The sequence below is a fragment of the Microchirus variegatus genome, assembly GCF_963457635.1.
Source record: "Microchirus variegatus genome assembly, chromosome: 3".
Taxonomy (NCBI): domain Eukaryota; kingdom Metazoa; phylum Chordata; class Actinopteri; order Pleuronectiformes; family Soleidae; genus Microchirus; species Microchirus variegatus.
Window position 1 is genome coordinate 36,557,849 of NC_139804.1, and position 26,225 is coordinate 36,584,073.

At 39.8% G+C, this 26,225-nt stretch overlaps 1 protein-coding gene across 1 annotated transcript in view; it reads right to left on the reverse strand.

The window, feature by feature from the left end:
* The window catches only part of klc3 (kinesin light chain 3), a gene marked incomplete at its 3' end in the record, with an annotated part of 10,949 nt that extends 1,720 nt beyond the window's left edge, over positions 1-9,229 (reverse strand). The window contains exons 1-11 of the mRNA XM_083887247.1: positions 9,165-9,229; positions 6,844-7,096; positions 6,612-6,677; positions 6,308-6,472; positions 4,982-5,057; positions 4,341-4,486; positions 4,084-4,166; positions 3,764-3,851; positions 3,523-3,624; positions 1,686-1,859; positions 1,379-1,478 (exon numbers count right to left, since the gene is read on the reverse strand). Of these exons, the coding sequence (XP_083743373.1) occupies positions 1,379-1,478; positions 1,686-1,859; positions 3,523-3,624; positions 3,764-3,851; positions 4,084-4,166; positions 4,341-4,486; positions 4,982-5,057; positions 6,308-6,472; positions 6,612-6,677; positions 6,844-7,053 (1,210 nt within the window). The 5' untranslated portion in view covers positions 7,054-7,096; positions 9,165-9,229. The remainder of the gene's footprint in view (positions 1-1,378; positions 1,479-1,685; positions 1,860-3,522; positions 3,625-3,763; positions 3,852-4,083; positions 4,167-4,340; positions 4,487-4,981; positions 5,058-6,307; positions 6,473-6,611; positions 6,678-6,843; positions 7,097-9,164) is intronic.
* Positions 9,230-26,225: the final 16,996 nt, after the last annotated feature.

Genomic DNA, 26,225 nt, shown 5'->3' on the forward strand with positions numbered 1-26,225 from the left:
GGTTTGGTGTCATACTGTTGGTGGATCATACGGTTCAAGATCAGTTCATGTAAAACTAATGATGTGGTAAAAGGTTAAAGTTGAACTTTCAAAGTAGTACAATTAGATAATATGTAGGGCTGTCAAAATTAACGCGTTAACGCAGGATGATTAATTTGTGGAATTAACGCGTTAATTTTTTTAACGCATTAACGCACTTTCATCGCGCTACGGGTAGACGTGCAGTTTATGAACATTCAAGGCAGCGGTCAACTGCTTGGGGCCCCGAGTCGATAGGGGGGCTCCCAACACTCGGAGCCTAAATGCATCAGTGAGCAGCTGATTCCCTGTCTCCCTTAAACAACAAGGGTTGATTTGCAACGACATCTCAGTAGTAAACCTCCCTAAAGAGGCCCCACGTCTCCTCACGTTAACCTGTGTGAAGCTGAAGGAAAATGAAGAGGAGTTATCAATCAGGAAGTTAGAAGAGGAAGAAAAAAGAAAGAAAGACACACAGTTGTAAGTGGAGCTACTGGTGCAGATAATGATATAATCATAACATTAACAGTCACTGTCTAACTAACGGGGACACAGACAGCAGCTAATGTTAGCGTCAGAATGCTAGCTGACGCTAACGCTAACGCTAACTAGTAGAAGCAGTGCTTCAAAGTGCTGATGAGGAATTTCCTGCTGTGGGTTTAGTAAGAAAACTATTTAACTTCTGTACTTTATATTTTGTTTATAATGTGAGTTATTTAAAGTGCAATGTATAGTTTTTAAAAAAAAAAGTTATTTACAGCATTTTTTCTATTTATTTATATTGTCTTATAATGTGTTTTTTTTTTTTTACAATGTAATGTTTATGTTTTACTAAGTTTGTATAGGTTTTTACAAGTTATTTACAGTATTTTATTGTTCTTAACATTTATATTTTCACATACTTAATTTATCTCTCTGTTCCTGCAACAATATAAAGAGAAAATTAGATTTATTTTGGCATATTTATGAATGCCAATTAATCGTGATTAATCCACAGCTACCCTGTGATTAATCTGATTAAAAATGTTAATCTTTTGACAGCCCTAATAATATGGTAAAACAAATCATGATGGTCTCATTTATTACTATTGTGACGTGAACATCTGCTGCTTAAAGTTTTGTTTCTGTAAAAGGTAAAACAACTCAGTGATATGGGAGGGACAGAGCTTTGTCAAGAGGACCAACAGGAATAGTGAGATTGTAAACTGTTAAACAAAACATTAAGTTCAGTTGTACGACATCATTTTTATGTCCCGTGTGTCAATAAGAATCACCCGTGTAAATTTAAAATGTTTTTTTAAATTATTATAAAAAGGTATATACAGCAATGTTGTCTACTTAAAAATATCAAGTGTTGTACCTTCGACAGATCCAAACTCCTTCTCATGTGCTCTGGTCAGAATCTCCTTGTAAAGAGCCTCAGCTTGTCTGTATTTCCCCTGCTTCAGATAGCATGACGCCTGGCAAAGAGAGAACATGTGAACGGAAAAGTGACAAATGACGTACGGTCATTTCATTAGCAGTAATTGATATTGTATGTAATAGCGTAGACGTCTCGTAAGTAAAAGATGACAAACTTCGATGTAAACATGAAGATAAGAGAAAACGCCAGTTCCATGTGATATATAAAAAAATAAATCAGACATCATAGTATCTCCCATCTTCACCAGGTTGTTCTTTGTCTTGGCTACATTAGCGTCGTCTGGTCCCAGCTTGCTCTGATAGATGTGCAGAGCGCGTTCGTAGTACTGCTCCACCTCCTGGTACTTCCCCTGGTTTTGACACAGCAGAGCCAGGTTGTTGAGCTGCTTGGCCACATCTGGGTGGTCTGTACCCAGGACCTGAGGGTCAACAAATAACACGGAGGATGTAAAATAATACTTTATAATATCTTTGCCAGAGGTTATAGAGTAGTATTTGAAGTATACATAAAATAAATCATTAAACAATGCAATTGTTTTAATTTACTCGAGTGAAAGCAAGCGCACCACTGTTTCTCCGCCTCCGCGGCAACACTTTCTGTCGGGGTTACCTACATTGCACGACACCTGCATCGGTGTCCCCCTCCACCTCCGTCACCACTCCACTCAGGAGGGATTCCCCGATGATCCCCGCCAGTTTTTCCTCCAGCGGGGTGAGCTCCGGTTGGCCCGTTCCCCCGCCCGTGGCACAGATGCTCTGCCTGTGACGTTAGGCACTTTTTTGCGTCTACTTTAAAGGTCACATAGAGTGGTCCTGTTGCACATAAATGTTAGTTATGGAGGTCTACTTACATATATTAACTTGTTTTTATGGTCAAAAACCTTCTAGTTTCTGTAAACTAGCCGATAGAAATCCTCTTTTCTGACAGTGTTTTTCTGCTGCGAGATTTCAGAGTGAACTTTCACCCCCAGAAGACAGAGTCTTGTGATTGGCCAGTACTATCCAGCACATCCGTTCTCAGAAGCGCAGCGCCCCCCTGGAACGGTGGATGCACTGCTCCTCATTATCAAAACATTGTTTTAACAGTGTTTAAAAATAGCTTCTTCACGACTCCCCGCCGCAGTCCCTTTATGACTTTAAACCTGAGTCAGACCCAGAGTCAGAAGACACTGTCGCTCGTGAAACACCTCCACAACGGACGTTATTCTTCTTCTGCGGTTCAATGTACGTAACCGGATGTGCCCGGACTAGTGCCCGGAGCAGGACTATCGGTTGTTCAGGAGAACCACTGCTTACGTAACTATTACCCCGAGATTACAATAAAACACAACGTTCTCAGCAGTGGCTGAACTGTTTGTTTCGAACCGTCAGGGCTTCATAAACAAGGTAATGACGCAGATACACACCAAAAAAACAGCGATAATAGGAACTTCCGGTCTAGTTCCGCTTTAATGTCTGACCACTTTTTTTCCACCTCGGTCACACTCCGACCTTCTGAGGCAACAGCACTGACATTATCCGCCACATGCTGCCACTCTAGAACACCAAACAATAAAGCCTTCCTCCTCCCCGACAAGTACTTCCACCTCACACTGGGTGAAATTACGTTCCTTGGCCTTTCTCTCTGATTTCGGCATGATTTCAGTCATGAATCAATATTGATGAGGGGCGTTTCTCTGAATATTTATAGGCAAATATGGGCGTGTTATGACCCGCAAACAGGTGCGCCACAGTTAGAGTGGATTGTGATTTATAAAGGGAAATCGGCGTAGGACGTGCGTGCGCATTGCTTTATAAATCAGGCTTTTTTTGTGCGTAAGCACTTTCTGTGTTTCGTGCGTACGCCAATTTTGACATCGGTCCTACGCACAGTTTTATAAATGAGGCCCCTGGTTGATTGAGAACCTTCACCTACATGTGGACGGTGCAAGTACAGATGTCCTCAATGGTTCTGTGCAGACCTGATGTTAAGATCAGCCACCGAGAGACCGGAGTACAAGTGGACTAGATTGTTAGAAGTGTGTGTGTGTGTGTGTGTGTGTGTGTGTGTGTGTGTGTGTGTGTGTGTGTGTGTGTTTTCACCTTCTCTCTAATCTCCAGAGCTCTTTTACACAGCGGCTCCGCTTCCTTGTATTTCCCTCTTTTCCCGTACAGCACTGCCAGGTTGTTAAGCGTTGCTGCCACCTGTGTGTGTACATGCACAAGCACAAAATATACATCACATCCTAAACCGGTTAGTCTGTGCGTCAAAATAAAGTAAAAACAAATAAAAACAACCAAAAAGAAACACATTTTAGAGTCATTATGTCAGAAGTGAACTCACAGCTGGATGGTCCATCCCAAGGGTTTTCTCCCGGATTTCCAATGCATCGTTTAACAGGTTGGCTGCTTCTTTGTATTTATTCTGGTCTCTAAAGAAAAAACAAAACACAAAAATTTAAATCACATGGTTTAAATGAGGGAGTTCTTGTTCCAAGCACATGTTGTTTATTATTGTTTATTATTTCTCATTCTATCATGAAGTCTTTGTCTAAGGTTGTCTCCTAGTGTTTGTGTAATCCAGGTTTCCTTTATAAGACCATACAACTTTTCAAACATGGTATAACCAGATTATCTTCCATCATCAGACAACGCCAACCTCACCTGTACACCAACGCCAGTATATTCAGCATTGTGGCTACATCAGGGTGTGTGTGTCCTGAAGACTTCTCCAGATCTTCCAAGGCCTGTTGAGACAGGATTATAAAGAGAAAATAAAAAGCAAATTCTAATCTCTGGATAAGGCTACAATCAGATCCCTGGCTGTGGATACGGGGGAAACAAAAACCTCCCTTGTGGGCAGGAGCCAGAGCTGGTACAGGTTTCAGAAACATGTTACAGGACCCAAACCAAAGCCACACCTGTTTGCAAAGAGGCACGGCCACTTCATATCGTCCCTGTGACGCGTACTGGATGACAAGGTTGTGGAGCGTTCGAAGGCGAGCAGGGATCTCGTAGCCACCCTGCTGGGCTGCAGCTGCTGCACTACTGTGGTGAGGCTGGGACACTGTACAGCAATAAACACATTAATAATGTTAAGGTCACATTAAGAAAAAAGTTTCCCCATCTCTGATGGTGTTTTATTATTACATGGCAGCTTTAAAAAGTCTTACGTAGCTGTCGACTCATGCAGTTTTCATGTACCGTTTTCAAAATAAGAGTCTTATTTATACAACATTGACACATTCATTTTTAAAGATACTTTTGAAGAACAAGCTTACTGAATGAGAGTATAAAGATTTTGCTGATGTCCTTCCCTAGAAAATCATTATCACTGCATGGAATGGACATGCTCAAAATGTGACATCCCTGCATGAAAACTGCTGTGTTGTTAAGAGACGTCCCTCAAAAATATCAAAAGCGGTGTAAGTACAATTACATACTACAGCGAGTTTATCTGTGGATACAGAACATTTAAACTAGTTGACCTGACTTTGTTTAGACAAAGATGTGCCTATCAAATCTAAACTATGAATGATTTTAAACCCCAGCAGAAACTTACTCTGTGACTGTTCTTCCTCTGCCGTAGGAAAGAGATCATCCAGAGACCCCTTGTTGGAGGATGTGTCTTTATCATCCTGAAAGGACACACACACACACACATATTCAAGAACTGCAGATATATAATCTCATTATGTGTCATAGATTTCAAATGTGCAGCAGCATGAGACACCATCATATGTTAATAAATTAAGTGATAAAAATAAACAATCTATGACAGGTAAGTATAAACCCTTTCTTTTGGATTAGATAATTTGATTTGATAGTTTCAAATTACAATTTAGATTTTGGTAAACCAGCAAATGTAGCAACTTACTGCTAACAGATTGAACATCAGACTTCAAATTAACACTATATAACATTCAACATTCCAAAATTTGACAAAAACGTCCCACTATACTGTGTCCAAAATTTGAAAAAAAAAATTGGACCCAAAATTGTTGGTCCAAAATTTGACAAAAACGTCGTACTTAACTATGCTGTCCAAAATTTGGTCCAAAATGTGAAAAAAAAATTGGTCCGAAATTTGAAAAAAAATCGGACCCAAAATTTTTGGTCCAAAATTTGACAAAAACGTCCCACTATACTGTGTCCAAAATTTGAAAAAAAAATTGGTACCAAAATTGTTGGTCCAAAATTTGACAAAAACGTCGTACTTAACTATGCTGTCCAAAATTTGGTCCAAAATTTGAAAAAAAAAATTGTCCAAAATATGAAAAAAAAATTGGACCCACAATTTTTGGTCCAAAATTTGACAAAAACGTCGTACTTAACTATGCTGTCCAAAATTTGGTCCAAAATTTGAAAAAAAAAATTGTCCAAAATATGAAAAAAAAATTGGACCCAAAATTTTTGGTCCAAAATTTGACAAAAACGTCGTACTTAACTATGCTGTCCAAAATTTGGTCCAAAATTTGAAAAAAAAAATTGTCCAAAATATGAAAAAAAAAATTGGACCCAAAATTTTTGGTCCAAAATTTGACAAAAACGCCATTCTATACTATGTCGTCCAAACTTAATGTTCCCTAAAGAAGTAGCTCTGCCCAGTCAGCATATTCATTTATTGACCTCCGCCAAGAGGTAAATAAGTTTTCGCCTGTCTATTAGCAACATAACTCGAAAAGTCGCGGAAGTCTCAGGTTTTAGTCACACAGTAGTTTCAATGCATATCATATACAAAACATGTACCTCATGAAAGCCTTAAATAAAGACAATGTTGTCAAGTTCACATTTAAATATTTTGTTAATTGCACACCTGATGAACTACCCATCTTGTGAGATCACACAATACGTTTTTGTGTTTGCACATGCCTTTAGTTTGTCTCACCTGCTGCAGCTCGTCCTGGTCATATTTGCGTATGGAGGACATGAACTGCAGGTGCTTGTTCTGCTCCTCCAGGGTGACCACCACCTGCTCCCTGTCCTGCAGCCGCTGCTGAGCTCTGGCCAACTCGTCCCTCAACCACTGGTTCTCCTGACAGAGGCGACGCACCTGTAGAGGAGGCAGAGGACATTAAATTAAAAAAAAAGGAGAAGGAGACTAAGGAGGGTTAGGAGAAGAATAAGAAATTGAGGAATTGACGATTTTTGGTGTTGAAAAGTTAGATCAAAACCCTTGAAGCAAAATTCACCTGAGCTCGCAGCTTCTGCTTCTCTGCCTCCAGTGATCCCAGGTGAGCAGACAATGCCATCATCACCTGAGGGTATGAGACAGGATTAAAACATAGTGTACATAAGAAAATGCTTTTTCTAAAATGCCAAGTTATTTGTTTTAATTGTAAGCTAAAGCTAATTTAAAGTGAATACACTAATGAACTAAAAGGCCTAATCTGAAGCAACCCTTTTCCATTCCTTTGCTTGTACCTGAGCTTCACTCAGCCCCAGCTCTATCCTCTCCAGCGACTGACAGATGATGCCGCTCTTCTCCTGCTCCACACTGCTGCTCTCCAGAGTCGACTGGCTCTCCATCACCTGCTGCAAGTTCTCCAGAAGGCCGCAATTCTCCTCTCTCAGTGCCTCTAGCCCTGAAATCACCTGTTGCGTGCTGCACAGAATCTCCTCCGCCGACAACATTGCTGCAACTCCAAGGTTCCTCCTCTCACAGTAAGAAAGTGACCTTGGAACAGAAAAGGAGCATCACATTAATTAGCTTAAGTAAGTCATTGTGGTTTGCACTTACTAATACTAATGTTATATATTTTTTTAATAGCAGCAGTAGAAGGAAATAAAACATTTTCTTAATGATGAATCACGACAAAGATTGTATGTTATTTTTTTCTATTATATGGAGCTTGAATGAGTCATGCCAGCAGCAGTAGGGATAATATGACAACAATAGAAGTAGGAAGTGGAAGAGTGGCAGTAGCAGAAGTGGTTGTTTTCACATACCAGGTGAAAGAGCACCATTATTAAAGCCATTACAGTCTCTAACAGTGGTTAGGTAGTGGTTGCTCAACTAGCAACATCAGAATTATTAGATGTCAGCACGTTTGTAGTAGAAATGATGGAGGAACTTACTGCAGCAGTAGACAATATATATAACCTTTGTAATAACTTGAAATTATTTTGTAATAATTTTAAGGAAAGGAAATGTCACAAAATAGTATGGCATATGTGTAGGCACTTAATACAAGTGTGTCTGTATTTGTTTATTTAATCTTTATAAGTGTTTTTATTCACTTTTTATGAGGGTAGACGACAAAAGGTCAGAGGAAATTAACCAACAATCGACCTGTACTCCAGAGAGTTACATCACACACACACACACACACACACACACTCTTGTAATTGCTGCATACTGAGGACCAGGTAAAAGTGTTGACAAAGGGAGGACCAGCATTTCCAATTTATAAATCAACACAATTACAAATATCTACTTCACGAATCTATCTATCTATAAAGAACTACTGGTTGCAGTACCATAGAATGTCTGCAGGTGGAGCCCCAGAGCAAAAAGGGCTGGAAAACCTTTTTGATTTTTTTTCTTTTAAATATTTTTGGTCCAAAATTTGACAAAAAGGTCATATTATACCATGCCGTCCAAAATTTGACAAAAACATTTTTTACCCAAAATTTGACAAAAACGTCATTCTATACTATGTCGTTCAACATTTGAAAAGAAATGTGTCCAAAATTTGAAAAAAAAAAAATGTCCAAAATTTGAAAAAAAAAAATTGTCCAAAATTTGACAAAAATGTCATATACTATGTTGTACAAAATTTGGTCCAAAATTAGAAAAAAAATTTTTGACCAAAATTTGAAAAAAAAAATTGGGTCCAAAATTGGAAAAAAAAAATTGGTCCAAAATTTGAAACAAAGAATGTGTCCAAAATTTGACAAAAACGTCGTACTTAACTATGCCGTCCAAAATTTGGTCCAAAATTAGAAAAGAAAATTGGTCCGAAATGGAAAAAAAAATTGGACCCATAATTTTTGGTCCGAAATTTGACAAAAACGTCGTACTTAACTATGCCGTCCAAAATTTGGTCCAAAATTTGAAAAAGAAAATTGGTCTGAAATTTGAAAAAAAAATTGGACCCAAAATTTTTGGTCCAAAATTTGACAAAAACGTCCCACTATACTGTGTCCAAAATTGGAAAAAAAACGTCGTACTTAACTATGCCGTCCAAAATGTGAAAAAGAAATTTGACCCAAAATTGTTGGTCCAAAATTTGTCAAAAATGTCATACTATACTATGTCGTCCAAAAAGTTTGGTTTTTTTTGCAACCTAAGGAAGTGATTTCAATGAAAACAAAATGAGGACCGGCCAAAATGTCCTCACTCTGTAAAAATAACCTCACTTTGTTGGTTAAAAACCCTCACTGGTCCTCAGTATGCTGCAAGTACAAGAACACACACACACACACACACACACACACACACACACACACACACACACACACACACACACAGTCTTGTTTACTGTGGGCGGCGCTACAGGCCTCACAGTCACTTCTCCTCACAGTCGCCGTTAGCGTGTTACAGTTAGCGCACTCGAGAGCACAAACACTCGTGATGTAGACAGTGACAGCATCAACGTGCGACCAGTTTGTCTTCATTTTCCGCCGTTTTATTGTTATTTTGCTCTGACGTAAAGTAAAAACATAAGCGGCTTGTGTTACGACACACACACACACACAAACAAACACGCACACACTCACATACACAGTTATTAATAGCCTACCTGCTTAGTCCAGACTGCGGCGGCGTGGCTGTGTCCTTTTGTCCACTCTGAGCTGATGTTGTTCTTCTTTAATGTCGCACAGGGCGACGTTTCAACAGCAGCGCGACATTTGCGGATGGAGAATCGACCTGTTGTCGCTTTATTTAACGTTCAACAGGTGAGACGTGAAGACGAAGAGGCTGTGAATTATCCACCTGCCGGCCCGTCTCTACTCCTCAGCGCTCGGCTGCTCCACTCGTCATTACCACGCCCCAGCTTCCGGTCGATGCCTTCAAAATAAAAGGCCAAAAACGACACAAGAGAGTCGAAGGTGTTGCTGTGACGCTGTATCACTCTCACCAGCAGGTTTTACTATCAGGAGACCACACTGTACACTTATGGAGGACGAGACCTGACATATCAATACATAAATACAGGAATAAATGATGAATAAATGCATTAATAAATACAGAAATGTAGAAATACATGTAAAGCATTTATGTATTTATTTATTTATGTATTTATATATTCACTTATTGATGTATTTATTTATTTATTGATATATCAGGTCTCGTCCTCCATATACAATAACCACCATGTTCCCTTTCACTGTGGTTAGAACAAATAAAACTGGACTGCATTCTCATGTTTTTACTTCTTGAATCTCTGCATAGCTTATATTTTATACTGTATTCAGATCTTCTATTCCAATTATTTTACATACACATGTATTTTATCATTTAGATCTTTATTAGCTATAATAGATCTATTATTTAGATCTTTATCTTTATTTATTGATATTTAGTAGTAAGTAGTATTCTTACTACTTTATATTCAGTAGTAAGAATGTCTTGAATGATGGTCTTAAATTATCCTGATTTATTGTTTAAATCAGCTGGGGGGGAAAAAAACATAGTGATTGATAGATGGTGATAGTGATTGAAAAACATCTTATCCTGTGTTTCGTTCTGTCTATTCTTTCTATTTTTGTGTCTCTGAATTTGTGTGTGTGTGTGTGTGTGTGTGTGTGTGTGTGTGTGTGTGTGTGTGTGTGTGTGTGTGTGTGTGTGTGTGTGTGTGTATCCAGCTTGAGAGTGTGTTTATAAACGGTCAACGGCTTAAAAATACAATCAAAACATTTACAAAATTATAAAAATCAGATTTTTTTTTTTTTTTTTAAATAGTCACATGAATGTCCAGAATGAGCCAAGCATTTGCATTTGATAACCAGGTTTTGTTGAATATTGTATATTGTAGTTTTATTTTATTTCATTTTATTCTGAAGGGAAACGTTCACCATTTCCTGCCTTTGTCGCGTTACGTTTGTTTGGCTTGACTAATTCGAGAAGCTTACCTGATCCCTTGTTTCCCACCATACACCGCGCGGCCTGAGGCTGCTCTGCTCCTGAATAAATGAACCTAAGTTGCTATGTAAATACACACTATTTTGAATTTTGCAACGATATTAGTTTTGTTTTTATACTTTTATACCTTTATACCTCTCCCTGGACCTTGGTACATCACATCGCTGTATTATAACACGTTTTTTTCCTGGTTAAAAAAATGTTTCATTAAAAAAAACAAAATTAATTTATTGTTTATCCAAATGCATTTTGTTTATTTATGTTGCTGGTAGGCCTGTGTGTGTGCGTGCGTGCATGTGCGTGTGTGTGTGTTCTTGTACTTGCGGCATACTGAGGACCAGTGAGGGTTTTTAACCAACAAAGTGAGGTCATTTTTACGGAGTGAGGACATTTTGGCCGGTCCCCACTTTGTTTTCATTGAAATCACTTCCTTAGGTTTGACATTTTGGACATTTTGGACGACATAGTATAGTATGACGTTTTTGTCAAATTTTCGACCAACATTTTTTTGTGTCAAAGATTTTTTCAAATTTTGGACCAACAATTTTGGGGCAATTTTTTTTTTCAAATTTTGGACGACAAAGCATAGTATGACGTTTTTGTCAAATTTTGGACCAAAAATTGGTCAAATTTTTTAAAAAATGTTGGTCGACATAGTATAATTACGATGTTTTTGTCAAATTTTGGACCCAAAATTTTGGGTCAAATTTTTTTTTCAAATTTTGGACGACTTATAGTATGACGTTTTTGTCAAATTTTCGACCAAATTTTTTTTGTCAAAGATTTTTTCAAATTTTGGACCGACAATTTTGGGTCAAATTTTTTTTTAAAATTTTGGACGACATAGTATAGTATGACGTTTTTGTCGAATTTTGGACCAAAAATGTTTGGTCAATTTTTTAAAAAAATGTTGGTCGACATAGTATAAGTATGATGTTTTTGTCAAATTTTGGACCAAAAATTTTGGGTCACATTTTTTTTTCCAATTTTCGACGACTTAGTATAGTATGACGTTTTTGTTAAATTTTGGACCAAATTTTTTTGTCAAATATTTTTTAAAATTTCGGTCGACATAGTATAAGTACGATGTTTTTGTAAAATTTTGGACCAAAAATAAAAATAAAAAACGAAAAAGTTTTCCAGCCCTTTTTGCTCTGGGGCTCCACCTGCAGACATTTTATGGTACTGCACCCAGTAGTTCTATATAGATGTCATTCATGAAGTAGATATTTGTAATTGTGTTGATTTATAAAGTGGAAATGCTGGTCCTCACTTTGTCAGCAACCCAGTCCTCAGTATCCAGCAAGTACAAGAATGTGTGTGTGTGTGCGTGTGTGCGTGTGTGCGTGCGTGCGTGTGTGTGTGAGCCAGCATTAGTCTTATTAATGTCACATTCACTCAGCTGGTGAAGGAACAAGGTTTTTGGAGTCAGACTGAGCGACATTAAGCAGCACTAAACAGATTCAGTGGTGCTGAGGCTGAGCAGCTTAACATCAAGTCACTTGAAACAAACACGATCAGTTAAGGTTAATGTTAGGCATTAACTGGTAACGGTTAAAGTTGGTGATAAGGCTTTGGTTTAGGCTGTCCACATGAATCAAAATCAGTAGCTGCACAAACAACCTGCCAAAAACAATCCTGCAGACTTGGGAACACATTTTCTAAAGAAGCTTGACAATGAAGCTTTTGTTCCAGATTAAAGCTGCCATATAACTAGCCAGCACCATATAAAATAATGAATATAGTTTATAGTTAATCTTTATATGGTTAATACATGTCAGTAAAGGATCTACTAATATAATACTATAACAGAAACAGAGCTTTTACTCTTTTACTGTAAATGATCTGACTACTTCCTGCCCAGTGTCTCTCACCTATCGCACTACATCTGTTTTTTTGGAGTTCCCAGTAAGACTGTATCTCTGTGTCTAAGTGCAACGGTTACACGAGTGTGTTGACAGACAGCTCAGCTGTCAGGTAGGCAGAGAAGCACCAGCCGCTCACTGTGGTGAGCATGAAGGAAGGACCCGACCATATAAGGTCGCTGGTCCCCTGGGAAACTCCTCCCCGGCCTCTGCACTCACTACAGAAAAAAACATGCTGCTCGGTGTCCACCATCCCATGAGGGTCACAGCTGGAATGTCCAAAAAAAACCCATTAATGAACAGAAGTGAATGGAACAAATGGAATGGAATTAAATTTAGTTCATGTAAATCATAATCATGCACCATATAAATTAAATAACAATAAGTATGTTCTTTATGCTGTCAGATAATCTCAACATGTGATAGTTTTCTGGGAAATAAAACAAAGAATCTGTTATATGGTTATTCAACATTTGTTCATCATCATCATCTTCTTAGTGTTTTATCTGATCTTATGGTTATGGTGTTTGCCTTATTGTATTTTAACTTTCTTTATTTTACCATTTGGTATCTGTTGTGCAGCACTTTGGTAACTTTGTCGTTTATAAAATGTGGTATACAAATAAAGTGGGCCGGATCACATTTGGTAATTATTGCTATCAACAGCGATGCAAATATTTTCACAAGCACTAACTAGGAATACAATTTAAGTAGCTATGAAGAAAAGTTCCCATTAAACCATCAACATTTACTGTCATGCACATGTATGCAAAATCTACTCTTCATCATTTTTCCTTAGTTGAGGGCATTAGTTAAATTCACTGAGGCTGCAGCTCCCTGACAAACGTGACAGGAGTGCAACTCCCAAGCTCCTTGAAAAAAACCACCCCCCAGCTTCTTCCAAATGTATTCCACCTGTTTCTAGAAGCTAAACTACTACAAACATGCATGTCAGTCAAAGTGAATCTGGACATGTCCTATAAAGTGTTCAATAGAATAGAATAGAATGCCTTTATTGTCATTATACAAGTTGTACAACAAGATTTACTTGATTTCACCTTGAAAGTGCATACAGCTAAAAACAAAGAACAACAACAACAACAACAACCAGAGTATGGGTCAAAAAGGACATTAAAAAAAAGTGACCCTAGTTAACGTGAGGTGGGTTTTCGGTTGCAGCGTACTACATTAAAAGGATAAACAGCCATCAAATTCTTATTGCACAGTATGAAATAGCAGGTCTATAGCAGGGTTTAAATATAAATAGTGCATTTCTATGAGACGTGACCCATAGCAGGGTATAAAAAATAAATAAGACTATTTCCACAGTATGAAATGTAATTTTTTTTCAGTATATTAAATATATAAATATAAATATCACAGTGTGAGATGTGATTTTAGCAGCATATAGAATATAAATATCACAGAATGAAATGTAATTTTGCAGTATATAAAAATATAAATATAAATATTTGCACTGTATGGAATGTAATTTAAGCAGGATAAAAATCTGTATATACAATATAAGTATTGCACAGTATATAAGTATTGCACAGTATATAAGTATTGCATAGTGTGGGGTAAATTATTAAATAAATAAGCATTTCATTTTCTTTGTTGACACCATTTACTTATCTTCACTTCCACAGCCTTGTTTATTACCGGACATTTCTGGCCGAAAACGCTATAGAAAGACCATAGGAATGTTGAGCGTTCCCACCTCAGCCTTTGACCCCTGTACGTACGGCCTCTTAAAACTAGCTTTATATAGTAACTTTTTATTTAGCACGTTTCAAAACGAGGCTACAAAGTGCTTTACAAATAAAAAAAATAATGAAATTAACAACACTCCCCAACAAACCACAAAGACAGATTATATAAAACAAATCAAAGCAGTGACCCAGAAAAAGCCCTGTTGTAAAAATCTGTTTGTTTTTAAAAGGTCTAACAGAGGATTAAGAGCTTGCCAGTCTGATCTCTAGTGAGTGAGGGCCTGCACTAAAAAAAACCATAGATATTGAACCAGTAACTCAAAACTCTGACCAGAATAATACTCAGAACGTTAGAATGAAAAACCATGGTTTCTTTACATAGAATTTGTGGTTTTAGTGCTATAATTTGCTATAATTGTTAATAAATGCATCATGGGAAAATATTAAGTAGTTGCTGTTCGATGAGCTACAAAATGAAAACCAGAAGAATTCAGTGTGCAGTCAAAAAAGCTTTTAAAATGTCCTCTTATCATTTGACATCAAAGGATCGTAATATACGACATCACTTTTTACATTTGGACATCAAAGAAACACATTTGTCATTAAAATAGCGTCGCATACGAACATATAGAACACGTTAGAAGAGGTGAGAGGTGCAGTTCTTTAGTGACGGCAAAGTCAGGAAAAAAAGATGAGGAAAGCCTTCAAAGAGATACACGATGCATTTAAAGGGCTGGATTTTCAAGAACTCGCCTTGGAATGTTCGGACAGTGAAAAACCCTTCCCAGAACCGTTCTCCATCATACCCGTGGATAACTACAAGGAAATTGTTCGACTGTTATTTATTTCCAACGAGGACGACTCTGAGAGTGACTGCGATGCAGAGTCTCCGGAAGGGAAAATCCGGACGTACAAGAAAGGTCAATACATCTCCATCAGCTCCGACGGCATGCTCCTCTTCTGGACCGACGCCTTTGAGATATCAAATACGATTGTACTACACAACCAAATCGATGCGCTTCCTTATTCGCACGACAGGAAACTGTGTGTCAAGGACATGGTGTACATGAAAGAACTGGAACAGATGGCGATCGGCCTCGACAGGGAAGTGTTGTTCTGCAAGTGCATCGAGGATCCCGACGAGTTTGCACCCATTCACTCTTTAGTAGTCGAAGACCACAAAGTGACCACGATGGACTACTGGTCCAACGGGAGTAAAGCAGTTTTTTCCTACGGTGATACGGGAGGTTATTTGTACGTGTTTGTCACGTACGTTATTCAGGTGCACAGCCTCTTCCGCCCACAGATGTACGAACAACCCGCCGGGCAGGGGTATCCAACTATTTATGTTACAACCATGCTCCAAAAGACCTTTAGCAAATTTCTTAGCTTCAAAGTACACCTGTTTAACGACGAGTGCAGGCGGATCGAATTCTTCCCGATGATCAACTCGTTTGCCGTTTGCAGCGTTTCATGCAAGATGATGGCCCTCACGAGCCTCCCTGCTTCGAGCAGAATCAAACCTTCCAAAAAGGTCTTTGAGAGCAAAGGAAATAACGAGTTTTTCCGGTGCTTTGAATACTGGCCTTTAGGGTACGTCTTGACCGGCGGCACTGACGGTGTGGTGCGGCTGTGGTTGCCAAACAGAACCCTGTCCTGTGTCTATGAACTGACGGGACACGTCAAACCCATTACACACATCAAATACAATATCAAGGACAAGATGTTCATCAGTTTATCCAGTGACCTGAATGTGCGCGTGTGGTTTGAGGACCTGCTGTGCAGACAAAGCTTCATGGCCGATGGTATGGAACAAGCCCCAATCTCCAGTGTGTATTATAACATACACAACAACGAGTTGGTGCTGGCCAACTCAAATATAGCTAAATGTCTTGGAAGAGGAACAGACTTTTGCAAAAACCTGTTAAAAAAGCATGCCGAGACTGCCTACCCGGATGTCTTAGAATACTGCATTCTTCAAACATATGTGGAGCAGCTTCAGGGTCTGCTCACCGCAGACTCTACTGAGGAACTGGACAGTGCAGACAAGACGGGGACTGAACAACAAGGGACTACTTCCAAAATGAGACGCGTGATCAAGATTCAGAGAAGAGATGCATTGAAGAGGAAGCCGGAGAAGGGCCAGCAATCGGAAGATCAGACTGAGTGCGAGTCAGAATCACTTGAGACCTCAGAAACCATAGGTTGCACTCATTTTATTGACTATTGGTCCCTCGCTCCATACACGCTGGCATTGGTTAAAACGGTCAAGAAGAAGCCTAAACCGAATGCAGAGAAAAAAGACTCATCCTATGCCTATACTTCAAGAACCCAGAGCACAGAGACATCCCAGGCTTCAGACTCGCTGATCAGAGAATCGGACCTCAAAGGAACAGCCCTTCTTGAATCGAAAGCACATCACGCTCAGGCCAAGCACGAAGACGACAGTGACCTGAAACAAAAATGTCAGACGGCAGCGCCGTGTTTGAAATGGACGAGAACCAAATATGGACCCGTGCTCAAAATTTGCAAAAGGAAACCACTCAAGAACAATCTCCTCAAAGATCCGCTGGAAATCCTTCTTCAATTAAAACCAAAATCGGCTCAGACTGAGCTCACCACAGAGTCTACTGAGGTGATAGCGTACTCCCTGACCATTCAGAAGTCAGATCAGTCAGAGGAGAAGGAATCCGAGCAATCTTCAGAGAGTGAAGAACCCTCAACCTCTTCAGATACAGAATTGCCGGAGACCTCGCAAATCGAAGTTGACCCTGACCTTGAAAAACACCCTGTGACAGCAGCACCATTGCTGAAATGGATTAGAACCAAATATGGCCTCGTACTCGAGGCCCACGATAGAAAACCGTCACAGAACACCCTCCTCAAAATTCAACTGGACACCCTTCTTCATCAACCTGTGTCTGAGACCCTTGTCAAGGAGGAGCCTGGAGAACCTTTAAAGCAAAGAGACTCAACAGTGACCTCAGAAACACACTCACACTCTCCTGAAGCCCTGCTGAGCCGAGCCTGTACTGAGTTTACAAAGGGCCCTCTGGACGTTGGCCCCGAAACAGTCTGTTCACCCGAAACACAAATGTCTCAGAGTTCCCTACACAAGTATATCAGAGATGTCGCTGACCCTGAACACAGCTCTTCTTCTTTCGATTTTGAGACGGAAAGTGAAAGCGAAGAGCCTAAACAAGCATCTGCAGCAAAGAAATCGCTCAGAGACACCGACTCTCCTTGCTCAGCGGCGCCGTTGATGAAATGGACGAGAACCAAATACGGACCCGTGCTCGAGCTTCAAAACAGGAAACCTGTAGCGAGACAGGTCAAAGATCCACCGGACCCCTTTTTTCATTTAAAACCACATTTGCTTCAGACTCTGCTCAGCAAAAGTCCCAAGCAGGAAATGGACAGTTCAGACGAAGAGGATTCAGAACAATCTTCAGAACACAGCGCAATCGACTGAACTCTCCTCAGTCAGCAGCAGCAGCAGCAGCAGCAGCAGCAGCAGCAGCAGCAGCAGCAGCAGCGTTATTTGATTCTGACAAGAACCAAAACTAAAAGTAAAAGAAAAAGTAAAACGGCAGTGTTTCTCTGTAAGATCACGCTGGAATATTGCTGTTCCTCAATTATATTTAAAAATATATATATATATATATATATGTATTACACACCCTATTACTGAAATGAAAACTTAACAGTGGACTCGTCTTTCTTTCTTTCTTTCTTTTCCACGTTTGTGTGTATGCGAGTGCATGTACGCTTGTGTTGCGTGACGAGGTGCTAAGCACATAAAAATGAGATCGATTCCAAGATGGAGAGTGCAGATGAGACTTCACACTGGCAAGACAACGCTGCTCCTAGAAACCAACAGACACGGGCCATAGCAGGGACAGTTCTGGTGTAAGAGGATGTGATTGTTCACACGTTTAGTCATGACACGGATACATGCAAAAGAGCTTAAAGAGACACTGTGTAGTATTTATGGGTTTATATAACCCAAAATCCACTTTTTTATACATATTATGTGCTCCTGCATTGTCTAGTCGCTGTATAATAGTTTTCGTTTCATTTTCGTAGTGTTTTAAAAAGTCATGTAAAATAACATGGTTGCGGGCCGCGGTTGCATAGCCACTGTTAGCAGAGAGACGCCATGTTTCTACCGGAGCCTGTAAGGACAAACGCGAGAGAACAAATCAAGCGTCTCTTTACTTGTAGCTGAAGTCCCGCCTCCACTCTCTCCGCTTTGTCTGCTACGGCCGCGGTAGCTCCGCCCTCTCCCTCGCCTCACGAACCTCATCTGCTGACACGGAGAAAGACGACGAGGACGACATTTGACCGGCTGAGGACACCGTAGTGCTCAGGGAAGGGAGGGGGTGAGCAGAGGAGCAGTTCTTTGTTGTAAATTTCAGCCTCTCCTCTAGATGGCACTATAAACTACTTACTTCACCTTTAACTCCAGCTTGACTTGGTTTGTTCAATATTAGTTTTTATTGCATAGAGCAGGGGTCTCAAACTGGCGGCCCGGGGGCCACATGCGGCCCCCCCAATCGATTGCATGCGGCCCCCCCACTTAACATCATGCGATAATGAAAACATGGCCCACGACCTCACTGTCTTTCGAACACAGTGTGTAGCTGAGGCTCAGCTGCCAGCGAGGTGATAGAATATAATATATGTTTGCAAGCAATGTTTTTTATAACAGTAATAATAAGTCATTTGGTCATAATTATCCCATTATTAAATGTATCATATACAACATTCATTTACATATATAAATACACTTTTTAGGGCCCGAGCCACAAATGGCAGTGGCCGAAACGGCTCCTGGTACAAATTTTAATTACAGTTGTCCACACTATTATTTATGCAATTTAAAATGTCTGTTTTGGATATTAATACATTAATTTTGCATCATAAATAGTATTATTAAGTATACCTGTGATGCAGCATAAATAGTATTAAAGGTGAAGTAAGTAGTTTATAGTGCCATCTAGAGGAGATGCTGAAATTTACAACAAAGAACTGCTCCTCTGCTCACCCCCTTCCCTTCCCTGAGCGCTACGGTGTCCTCAGCTGGTCAAATGTCGTCCTCGTCGTCTTTCTCCGTGTCAGCAGATGAGGTTCGTGAGGCGAGGGAGAGGGCGGAGCTACCGCGGCCGTAGCAGACGAAGCGGAGAGAGAGGAGGCGGGACTTCAGCTACAAGTAAAGAGACGCTTGATTTGTTCTCTCGCGTTTGTCCTTACAGGCTCCTGTAGAAACATGGCGTCTCTCTGCTAACAGTGGCTATTCAACCGCGGCCCGCGACCATGTTATTTTACATGACTTTTTGAAACAATACGAAAATGAAACAAAAACTATTATACAGCGACTAGACAATGCAGGAGCACATAATATGTATAAAAAAGTGGATTTTGGGTTATATAAACCCATAAATACTACACAGTGTCCCTTTAAGTATACGTGTGATATCATGATGCAATATTGTGAACAGTTGTTTTTTTTCCCCCACTTTTTGTTCTCTAGACCGGCCCCCTCTTGACCACAATAGATGCGCATTGGCCCTCAGGTCATTTGAGTTTGAGACCCCTGGCCCGAGAGCATCCTGACCAATTTCCAATATTGCACATTCCACATATTTTTGAGAGGAGCCATGGAAATGTCATTTTTTTTGACAAGTTATTTTCCGAATTTGCACCCGTGTGCAAAGTCAAGTCGAGTCAATTATTATTATTCATATCGCCCAACATCGCTAACACAATTTGCCTCAGGCCTTACAGTCTGCACAGACTCACATCGAGTGAGGAAAAAACTCCACAAAAACCTCAGGAAGAGGACGGATCCTCTCCCAGGACGAACAGACGTGCAGTAGGTGTCACATGCACGGAACAAGTTCAGCAGAATATAAACAAAATGCACAAAGAGAGACAAACATAAAATACATAACGGTTGCATAGTAACTGCATTAAAAGAACATACAGCTGTCTGAGTGGTTAATATTAAAACTCAGGTTACATAGATCCAGTCATGTTTTGAAATCCTCTGGTGTAATAATGTGTGTGTGTGATCCTTACATTTAAATTTGTCTCTTTACATTAATTCGTGAAATACGAATTGAAACACGAGTAGATGGAGGAACGGAGGGGAGGAGAGACAGAATGACAGCTGACGCCATGCAATTCAATAGGGAGAAGTCGCACTGGAGACCCAGTTAGGTGGCACTAAAAATAGCATCACACCGGTCACCCCGAGGCCCTACAACCCCGGCCTGCCACTCACCCTATGACCCCCACCTGCTCGCGGGAGATTCTCAGGCTTCTGTCTCGGAGAAAATGTGTGAAAAAATGCTTATTTTCTTCACTGATGACACACAAAGAACAAGAAACAAAACATTGAATACTAAAAATAAAGTTTATATGACACATTTGTGCTGTTCTGTCTAAGAATTTATGCGTTCCTCTGGCTTGTCAAAACCAAGATTTTGAGACATACCGTACAGTGCAAATGTGTTGTTTTTTCATGTTTGTCAAATTCTGTGATCATTGGCATTTGGATTGAAACGATGTGAGTGAAAGACGGGTGTGTGAGGTCAGTGAGTTTAACTCATACAACATGTGTGTACGTGATGCTCCAGCACGTTTAGAACAAACCTGGTGTAACAGATCGTTTTCACAGCAGATATTTTTTTTTGACGTGAGTATAGGATAAATACAGGTTTTACCAATAGCGTTAATTAGGGCTTCACTCCAGGCGACGAGAAATAATTATACTGTGTAGTCGTTTGATTTCGCATATTTATAAAACAACAAACCTTACACTTTTGCACAAATACTGTACATATACATCAAATAAACTGTCAGTCCCTGACATCAACCACTTCTTTCACATGTTCAGAATCACCTGCTGTTTTATCATCACACATAATTAACCATATAGACCGTTGTGCTGCATAAATGTCACATCTCATTGGCCCCGCATGTTGTTACTCCTCTACATTTAGCCCCCGCTCACTCTTTCCAGTTCCAGCACTTTAACCATGCACACACGACGAAGGAGTCGTCTTACAAATATCTGAGTCTATTCCTGGGTTCCTCTAACTGTTAACGTGCTGCAGTTCAGACATGAAGAGTGCGGGTCAAATCTGCAGAGTTTGAAGGAAAAAATGACACACAGTCAGCCCTTACTGGTGCCTCGGAAAATCCTTGATTTTAAGGATCATGTGTTTTGATTTGTTGACTTTAAATCAGCTCAGGTTTGAAACGCTAAAGTTGACAATGATGAATACAAATCAAAAGAAAACACCCATGAAACTCTGGTGAATATACGTATATATGCACCCTTTCACATCGCATCTGACTTTCTTTGAGTGCAGAAGTTGCAGAGCGGAGAGAGAGAGAGAGTCTGTATTAATGCACATACACGCGACAACATGAATGTGCATCATTGGCAAAGACCATGCCAGTTGTTCCTGGCAACGCCCATGTGTGAATGTGTGAATGCATGTAACCTACAACTGCTCCCACAGACGTCTGCTGTGAATAAGAGTCTGTTCAGAGAACAGGTGCCGATAACTCGATTTGGAAAGTGTGGTAATAAAATTATAGTTATATATAAAAGTTCATGCCACTCCTGACACACTCTGTTTGGTGGGAGCCCATGGTCAAGGGGGAAAGGAATTGGGCTTGGGCCAAGGACTGGGGTGCCCATGAGCAAGGCACCCAATGCCCATTGATCCCTAGGGCACAGACAAGTGCTGCCCACTGTCCAGCTTCTGTGTTTGTTTACTACTGGTGTGTAAAAACGATGGGTTAAATGCAGAGGTCAAATTCACGATCACTGAGCTGCAGTAACAATACGACGACATGGCCTGTTAACGATGACTTCCTTCATTCATTTATAATCGGCTACTAAGTAGCACAATGTTACATCGACACCATTCAACAGAACGTATGCATTGCACAAACGACCGTGTTCCTGCTTGTCCAAACGTTTGCACACGCACCAACTCTGAGGTCTCAGGCTCTGCAAACCGTTTCATCCCCCGTCTGCTTCATTTACACCAGATCTAGATGATACATTTTCTAATCACAGCTCCAGAAAACAAACAAACAAACAAACAAAAAATGTAAACGCAAAACATGGCATTAATTCATGTCATAATGCCAATTTAACATTCAAATTCTTTTCCCGGGCACATTTTGCTCATGAGATCGAGACAAGAATCATTATATACATTTCACACAGTGTTCCGGGTTACATAACTGCCCTTGGTGCCAGTTTCCACAGGGCAGCTGCAGGGTTCCTGTGCTGTTTGGCTTTGCAGTGTGTGTGTGTGTGTGTGTGTGTGTGTGTGTGTGTGTGTGTGTGTGTGTGTGTGTGTGTGTGTGTGTGTGTGTGTGTGTGTGTGTGTGTGAGCACCGAGGGATACGGTGACAGTCTAAACTGGGATTCTGGAACTGTGCCACAGTGGCATTCAAGCTAAAGAACGAATGGTCTGAATGGGCAGAAGACACACACACACACACACACACACACACACACACACACACACACACACACACACACACACACACACACAGCACATATCACACTTCAGTCAGTGTGACCTTTGAGTTTTTCCACACCCCTTTTATGCATCATAGCAATTAACGGCTTACGTACCTTATACCTGTGTGTGTGTGTGTGTGTTAATAATAATTTGACCTTTGCAACTGTGCCATTTAACTTCACTTACTTCTCAGTGATCGTTTTCATCTTATCACATTTGTTTTACTAACCTATTGTACTTTTCTAATGTGGTCTCTACATTGACACTCTGTGGTTTATATGCACATAAGATCAAGCTCACAGTGACTGGTCAAGAGTCATTTTGTAATTCACATCTGTTAATGGTCAGGCCATGGTGGTGAAACTGCAGCCCACGTGTTGATTCCGTGTCAAACTCGAGGCCCGTGGGCCACATCTGGCCCGTTGTACAATTGTATTTGGCCTGCAAGATAATATGTTAAATCTTTATTGTGCCTCTGTTGACTCACTAATTAGTGCCACACACAAGAGTTACCTTGGCCATAAAAGAAACAAACACATTAAAGCTGCAGAGCTGGAACCAAAGGGGGGGGGGGTTATGAGGGGGGCTCAGGCCTTCGGTTATATTTACTCTTATAGATGTAAACGATGGAGTGCAACAAATATTGGAAACACGTGATTACAGGCCTGTATGTGCTGGAATACAGCAGAGGAAATCAGATGGAGATTGCTTTATTATTATCCTGGAAAAATTGTGATCTTTTGAGAGTGCATATAACTTTGAAACAGCCGTTCCAGTGTTGACATTTAGCCCTTCTGGTGCTATTATGTCACTTTATTAAAATATCTTCACATCTGATCAAAATTTAAAATTTAAAAATTTCATCTAGAAGTTTGCTTGATTCATAATTTGATGATTTGACATCGTCTGGCTCTCGACTTGGACACAGTTTTTAATTTCAGCTCCCACTCTAATAGAGTTTGACGTGGTTGATTAACAGTAAACAAAGTGCAAAGTAATGCACATTGATCACATGGAGGACACTCATTTAGCACGTAGACTGGATGACTTGCTCGTCTGAGAGGAAGACCACAGTCGATCAGTTTGGGGAACTGTGTCTGTCTTGGAGATGTGGGTATGTTGTGCCTGTGGCACCACAGGGGAACTGTCCTGGCCCCTTTCCCTGTTCACACACCGTTCACACCATACACATTGGACTTTATGTACAAGTCTGAGTCATGCCACATCCAAAAATACTTGGATGATACAGTGATCGTGGCATGTATTAGGAATGGAAAGGGAGGAGAGTACAGGCAGTCGACTTCGGAGCGACGGGAGCCTCTTACTCCTGGATTCATCAAAAACCACAGAGATGGTGGATTATCACAGGTCTAAACCAGTGAACATCCATAGTGTGGACAGTAAATACCTCTGTGTTAGATTTTTTTTATATATACATTATTGGGTATTTTGTTTTCTTTAATCAATTACAATGTATTGCTGTGCTTTGTGTGATTGTTTTTGTGAGCTGAGCGATGATTGAATTTCCCAAAGGAGATTAATAAAGTACTTACTACTCAGTCAGTCAGTCAGTCTATCTATTCGTAAGTCAGTGCTTCAATGATTCCATTGGCCCTTTCAAGCTTGTAATGTTTTGAGAAAGCTTCACATTTTGCTTTTTCCTGTGTCTCAAGTCACGAGTCCTGTCCTAAAGCAATGACACAATGACACTGTTTACACAAACACAAGCACTACCTGTCTTTGTTTGTCTTCTCAACCCAACACCCAAGTGTTTGACTTTAAGCATTGTTAACAATAATGTTCAAAGCACTTGTTAAAGGGGTTCCATCAAAGGGAACTAAAATGGCCTCCTGTATGAAGACTAAACAAGGTTTTCTTTACACTGTTAAGTACATTTGGGTATTGTAGATCTTGATCTTAATAAAGAAAGAAAGAAAAACTTTTCTAAATAAAGAAAAACTATTTATATAAATAGTTTTTCTTTATTTAGAAAAGTTTTTCTATATATATGTATATATATATATATATACATATATATACAGTATATGATATTATAATTATAGAAAATTTCAAGTCATTACAAGATACTTTTTGTTTTCTAGAAGAAAGTCAGCTCAGTGTCAAAGTGCATCAGTGCAAATGGATCATTTCCTGAATTTCAAAAATTCATTTAAATTATTCCTTAAGAGGTTTGCAAATATTTTCAACTAATCCTTGTTCAGGACGATGCCGACTATTATGATGGTAAATTTCAAGTCATTCTGAGATACTTTTTGTTTTTGAGAAGAAAGTCAGCTCACTGTCAAAGTGCATCAGGGCAAATGGATCATTTCCAGAAATTCAAAAATTCATTTAAATTATTCCTTAAGAGGTTTGCAAATATTTTCAACAGATCCTTGTTCAGGGCGAGGTTGACTATTAAGATGGTAAATTTCAAGTCATTCCGAGATACTTTATGTTTTCGAGAAGAAAGTCAGCTCACTGTCAAAGTGCATCAGAGCAAATGGATCATTTCCTGAATTTAAAAAAATTCATTAAAATTATTCCTTAAGAGGTTTGCAAATATTTTCAACAGATCCTTGTTCAGGGTGATGCCGACTATTAAGATGGTAAATTTAAAGTCATTCCGAGATACTTTATGTTTTCGAGAAGAAAGTCAGCTCACTGTCAAAGTGAAAATTTTCAAATAATATTTTGTTACGGTGAAAATAAGATCATTGTGAACTGTTATCAAACATGAAATCAGGATTGTGTTGGAGGAAAATCAGATGTCTGCTCACGTCACCACGTGTTCCAACCCCACAGTTTCTACACTGTCACATGATGTGTGTGATTTAATATCTGTCTGCGGGTAGATTACACCTGAGATCTATCACGTTACCAGTGGGGGGTGGTGATGTTGGCACTTGTTCGGCACGAGTTTGACTTTGACTGTAACTTTGAGCCCAGACAAGCTGTGCACCTACCGATTATGTAGTTTTAATTATTGACACGTTCAAATAAAAACATGACGGAACTTAACGTTTTTCCTGCATGTGATTTGTCAGATGTCAGACATTTGCACACTACTGTCACTATGTCGCGCTACGTGACATCCGACACCGTGAGACGTAACACAGCTCACACATGTAGGTGTCTTCACTGAGAGCACCGTGGATCAAAGAGGTTAAATATGTCATCTTGAACATTTACTAGTGTAATACAAACTAATTAATATAACACCTGAATATGATGAGATTATACTGTCTCACTGGGGGAAGTGGACAAAAAGAGACAGGTGGGGTTTGTGTGATCCTGGAACAAGAATTTAATGTTTTAGTGCTATTTTAAATTTGCATTAAATGTATTTTTACAATACATAAAATAGTGGGCACATGTATTATATGTATGGTGGTATATTAATTTCCTGCAGGCAGAAGGTGAAGAGGTTGAAGTGAGCAGCTGCAGCTGTTCCTTGTCTCCCGTCTCATCTCTTGTCGAGTGTCGGTGTTGGTGTTGGTTTTTTCCTTTTAGAAACTCATCCCGGGGACAGAAGACCGGCCGCGACCAATCAAACGAGGGTCCCCCCAAGTTCAGTCGGCCAATA